General features: G+C 43.6%; 1 protein-coding gene across 1 annotated transcript in view; it reads right to left on the minus strand.

The window, feature by feature from the left end:
* Nucleotides 1–4221, minus strand: part of MYO5C (myosin VC) — a 30884-nt gene extending 26663 nt beyond the window's left edge. Inside the window, exons 1-2 of the mRNA XM_088520890.1 lie at nt 4195–4221; nt 300–410 (exon numbers count right to left, since the gene is read on the minus strand). Coding sequence (XP_088377016.1) covers nt 300–410; nt 4195–4221 — 138 coding nt within the window. The remainder of the gene's footprint in view (nt 1–299; nt 411–4194) is intronic.
* Between the last annotated feature and the right edge of the window lie 1779 nt (nt 4222–6000).

The following is a 6000-nucleotide window of genomic DNA, read 5'->3' on the forward strand; positions in this document are numbered from 1 at the left end:
GTGGAATTCAAGACAGTACTCTTTGTTTATTAAAAACAAAGTCTCATTCTCTTTATTTACAATTTTTTGCATTGAAATCTGTAAAAATAAGGAAGCTCAAAAAAAAGTAGAATTGCACTCTATATTTTTGGATAACAGATGTTTCTTGTAGAAATTTTAGTATGAAAAAGCTCTGGTCACTACAGAGTTACCATCAAGGGCCATTTGAGCTAGTCACTCAGGAAACTTAGCTGCAGAACCTAAGTTTATGCAAAAACCTCTCTCAGCAAACCCCCAGTAACTATGTATTTTCTCCTTACAGTTCCATCTTCTAATTGCACATGGAGCAAACGGTCTCCAGCTTTGTAGTCTTTTGTGATTTCTGCAGATCGCCAAACTTCTTCACTATCGGGGATCCAAACCCTATTGTACTACAACAAAAGAAGACAACTGTTAGCTTAGCTATCATCATATTACTAGACTAACATAAAAACTTAAAGTGTAACCTAAGTAATTAAATGCAGATCTGGATCCCAGGAGTTTTCCTTTTTTTTTTTTTTTTTCCCCGGCCCTACCCATTTGAGTGGGCTAAGTTTTTTGTACTTTATTTAGTTTTCATAAAATAATAAATAATAATAAAAAAAGAGTGCAGACTCAGACATGCTTGTTCTACTCTTGCTTAGTATAAAGTCTGCAGAGCAACGCAGAGTGCAAGAAGCTGACCAAGGCCAGATTGTTGCCAGGCTGTTCAAGCTCTCTTACTCCATGACAGTGAAGGAAAAAAAAAACACTCTGGGGGAAAAAACTCCGATTCCTAGGAGGATTCAAAGAAGCAAGTGCCAGAGAAGATGTCTCATTTAGTAGAATTTCAAAGAGCACTTCATTCCACTCAAATATGAGATACTGAACGTAAAAAAAACATTTTGCTATAAGCACAGATGTATGCACAGTATAGCTTCCATACAGTTACCTTTCTTCTCACAGTATCTAAGAACAATCTCCAAATAACATCTACAACATGCCTCAAGGATTTATTCAAGGTTTTTTTTTTTATTTACTAGCGAGCAGCTGACGCAGCCGGAATCATTCCCAGGGAAGTACTGCAACGGTTTCAGGAAGAACACATTCTACCTAAAAGAACTTTCTTTTTGGTGTTAAAAAATTTGAACAACAAAATCACATTCTGAGGTATAAAGATTTCAACTTTGCAAGAATAAAAATGATGCTGAGTGTAAAGTACTGATACAGGACAACCCACTACAATACATACATGCCTGTCCCATGCTTCTCCATCCCTTTTTCATGCATGTCTGGACTAAATAAGTTAGGTCTTACTGAATAAATACCCATTTAAAAGCACTCAACTTTAACTGCAATACAGAAGAATAGTATTTCAAGTTGCTAGTGATACAAGGATATAATATTAAAATATTATATAGCTCCATTTATAATTTATAGTAACATGTTTAATTGACTTCTCATTACTGCTGAATATGGTTGCTGAAGTTTTGGCCTATCTGGGTTATCAGCAAATTGGTTTGGTTCTGTGCAGACCATCTAGTTTTCCTATGCTGAGGTTAAAATTCTGAAACACCAGTAGTTCCTATAAATTCTAGGGCACAGGATTTAAAGACAACAACATTCCTGAGAAGGAGGAACTACTCTTCCTGCTGGGGTTTCACAAAGCAGCGCCATCCCTGAAAGCCTCCCTAACACATTAATAACTGTTTTTTTTTTTAATAACACTGAAATCATATTCAGGATCTGCAGTTTGAGACCATTTGTTAACATGCTACCATTTTCCCTAAGCCCTGATGGAAAATATTTTTACTCTTTGTTGCATGTATCCCAGACAGCAACGAAGATGATATTGCGAAAATGACACCCAAGAATTTGGGTGTAAGGAGAAGGTGTAAGAAGTATTTGGGTGTAAGGAAAAAAAGAGGCAACAGAACAAAATGCATGAAAATCCTAATACAGTGCATTCTAATACAAAGTTACTTACAGGCCACCTCTCCTATTTTGTGATAAAGTAACACTAGAGAGCAGAGAACCCTTAGGTGACTGTATCCAGTACCAATCACATCATACACTCCTATTCCAGTAGCTGTCTGTTCTGATAACCAGAAATCTTTTAATTCCCATATCCTACCTGTATCTATGGTCTGTTTGTACCAACTTGTTCTGTATTTAAATAATACAGTGAAAAACGCTGCAATTGTATACTTGGAAAATTAACATTATTCGAGGATCTCATGAAGCAAGAACTTACCCATAGAAACCTAGGAGCTTTTTATTTTTTGTGCTGCAACTGTTATTCTGGCAGAGATCACCTTTTTCTTCTCTAACTTGGAGGAAGCCCTGGCAGCTTCAGCACACAACGGTTTCCATTCTGAAGACCCTACTGAACCCCGCAGACTGCAAAACGGCTGCAGATGCTCCTGCACTGTAACTCAGCAGCAGTTCTCCAAGCTCTGCCCTCTGAGCAGCACTGCAGAACGGCGTAGGAGGAAAGGGCCTTTTGCAGGAACCCCTGCAAGTTCAGTCAGGCTGCTCGGTGAGTTTTTGAGCCATTTGCAGCTGAGTTTTGAGCACCTCTAAGGACAGAGTTTCCTACAATTTTCTGGGCAACCATATGCCAGCCAGGTGATGAACACCAGCCAAAATCCCAGCAGCTTTCATGATCCCTCCCAGCTGATGTCTTCAGGACTTTTTCATACCTTTTTCATGCAATCCCAAACCATGACGATGTGACAGGGTTTTCATGCATCCGACCGAAGTATAAAAAACTTTCACAAACATCAATTAAACAGGCAAATAAAAGATACGGCTAAATGAAACAAAGTCAGTTTTAACTTAGCTTTTACTTGACTTTATTAACATATTTTTCCCTATCTTTCTCACATAATCCTGTTTTGCTGGCCCTGGAAAATATTTATATATCTATTTAGAGTCCTTAAATAGAATTCCTTATTTATTACTATCCTAAGTATGTCAAGAAAATCACCAACACACTCAGGAGAAGATAGCTTGTTCCCATGCAAGAAAGTGAAGTACACAGGCAAGAAAGGAAGGGAGGAAAAAGAAACAGCATGTGACCAGAGTAATTACTCTTCAAGAAAGTCCTTACAGCTCCAGGAGCCAACACTAGCAAACATCTCCCGCCTACCAAAGTTCAGCTTCTCCACAACCCGCCTTACAAGCAAACAGGAGGGAATTTGCTCATTTTCATATCAAGTTACACCCACAGTCCTGCCCTTTCGCTGGGTAACACCAGCCCAGATAAAACAAATTTGTCCTTTCAGCTGCTCCGAGAGGGCTTTACTGCAATGAATGGCTAAACACTGCAGCAACAAAAGGCTAAACAGCTTATCATGACATCTGGGCTTGTGTTAAAAGAGGTACATGGTTATAAATTAGTAATACATGTTCATGTTGTTTATTTTTGTTATTTAAAGATAAGAAAGCAAATCATGTCACAACACTCTGGTGCTACAGGAAAAACAGGTAACAAATGAGAAAACAACAACAACAACAACAACAAAAACCCAAAACTCAAAACTCCAAACAGCTGCATTTAGAAGTAACAATCTGTTTTGTTTTCCAAAATTGCTATTCTTATTCGATGTTGACAAGAAAGGAGAGAGAACTCTGATGCAGTGTCTGGAGAACTACTTTTAAAACTTAAAAACTTGCCTTACTGCTGGCTTATCTGACAACTTTGGCTAAAAAAGACTAATAGCCCAAAAAAAAAAAAAAACCCACTTTCCTGAGGTTTTAGGGTCTCTCCATCCTCGCTTGAGTTCACCTGACGCCCGCGACAACGACCCATTCCCCCTGTCCCCACAGCGCCACGTTAGAGCGCGAGGCCACGGCCGGCGCTGCGCGCGGAGGCGGCGGGGCGGCCCGGCCTTCCTGCTGCGGCGGCGCCTCCCTCCCCCGGCTGCCCGAGCGGCGGCTTTTCGCAGGAACGGACGCGAGAGACCACCTTAACGTTTTAGGAACGCACCCTTCTGAGTTTCCTTCTAACTTTCAGCGACAGATGCCGAAGTAGAAAAAGAGCGGCTTGTACCGCACCCCCAAGCTTCGCGTTACGTGACTCGCTCCCCTCCCTCCCCTGGCGGCCGTTGCTCCCCTCACGCGGCGGCCGTTGACGCCCCCGCGCCGCCCGCTGCCCCCTCACGCGGCGGCCGTTGGCGCCCCCGCGCCGCTCACCTGCGTGTAGAGCTCGGCCAGCGCCATGGGGGCAGCGGCCGCCCGCGGACACAGACGCGGTGGCGCTGGCGCCGCAGCGCGGCGGGCAGGTGGCCGGGCCGGGGCGGGCCATCCTGTTGCCCGTCCCTGAGGCGGCCGCCGCCGCCCCGGCCCCGCAGCGCCGTCCCGGATACGGGGCTCGGCTGCTGCCCGCGGGAGCCTCGCCTGCAGTAGCGGGGGCTGGGGCGACCCAGGAGCTGTAAGGGCAGCGTTAGGGGCCGGTGGTGGAGGGAGATGAGATACTCCTGCCGCGGCTGTGTGCTCACCGCTGGCAGCCAAGGTGCTGGGAAGCCGGGCACCTTCCCTGCTCAGAACAGAAAGTGCAGGATCGAGCCTCGACTCCTGTGCCAAAGCATTCAGAAACCCGAGGGGATGGGGTCACCCTGTCCTCACCCATGCAGTGCAGGTAAGATGCCTTAAAGTGCTCCTGGGCAAGGTTGGCATCTGGGATAAATAATATTTTGCTAATAAAAAATTGTGCCTTACCTAGATGCTGTATCGGTTTTGAGGAGGGCCTTTCCTGCACAAGCGAAAAACAAGAATAGCATTAATCACCAGGCTGTAGGACTCCATGAAGGAGTTTCTCTGACAAAATGGAATAAAAACCCTCAGAAAGGAGTGCTAAGCTTAGGGCAAGAGCAGGTTTTATACTAGGAGCAGATCTGAACTTCAGATGGCTGCTACTCCTCCCTTCCAGCCTGATCCTGTAGAGCTCTAATACAGCAACTATTGGGAAACAGCAATAGGTATTTTACTACCTAGCACAGAAAGTCTATCATGATTCAAATCTATTATTTTAACAGCATTTAGTTAATATTTGGTAATAAGCAATCACAACAGAACCAGTGTCAAACAAAAAACTTTGAAATATGCCCAGAAATTCATGTCATGCTCTCAGTATCTGGGTGCGTATTTATACAACACTCAGGTTTTAAACAACTCCCTTTACAGTCAACAGTAAAACCATGAGATCATCTGGGAATCTGCTCGCACACAGTATTTGGACTCTCCTTCAAGTTAAGATATTACGGTGTTCCTGTATTTTCACCCATCTCTGTGAGCACTAGGTCCACCATTTGCAAACAGACCGTAGATAGGGCCCAACATCTGAACACAGTTCAGTCCATACCCAGACCAATTCTTAATGAATATGCTCAAGTGGCCAAAGCAATAGAACTAAGGAAGGATCTTCAAAAGCTCCTAGCACTGTGCCAGAAATGAAAGAATTGAAAAACACTGCACAGCTTTCACAGAAAGTAACAAGGAAGAACAGCTTTGATGGAGGGTTCAGTGAAGGGCAACCAAGCTAATCTGGAATACCTCAAAGGTGTCCAATTTAGCCACAGGATATAACAGAACATAAAGCAGTATCCCAGAATAAACTATTGAGGACAAATGTATACACAGCTTATCAATTTGTATAAATCCATATATTGTGGAACAAGTTAGTTTTACTACATATCATATGCAGAATTTCAGAGCATTCAGGTGTTGAGTTGTGTGTAACAGCACCAGAGGGAGCGTGAGGAGAGAGAGGGAGAAAAGGCGGCTAGAGCGTATCCATAATGGCCAACAGATGGAAAGCTGCCCTGAGAGGAGGTTTGGGACAAAAGACAAGACAGTTTCGTAATCCATTTAGTCCAAAAAAAGTCAGTGAAAACTTGGGAAAAGCAAGAGGGTTGCAGGAGGCAACCCGAAGTGTGACAGCCCCATAGCTGTGTATTCACCCAAAATCCCCAACCAACCAAACAACCTCAAAACAAAGCA

Source organism: Tinamus guttatus, unplaced genomic scaffold (genome assembly GCF_059628265.1).
Source record: "Tinamus guttatus ecotype Peru unplaced genomic scaffold, ASM5962826v1 Tinamus_guttatus_pri_ptg000004l, whole genome shotgun sequence".
NCBI lineage: Eukaryota > Metazoa > Chordata > Aves > Tinamiformes > Tinamidae > Tinamus > Tinamus guttatus.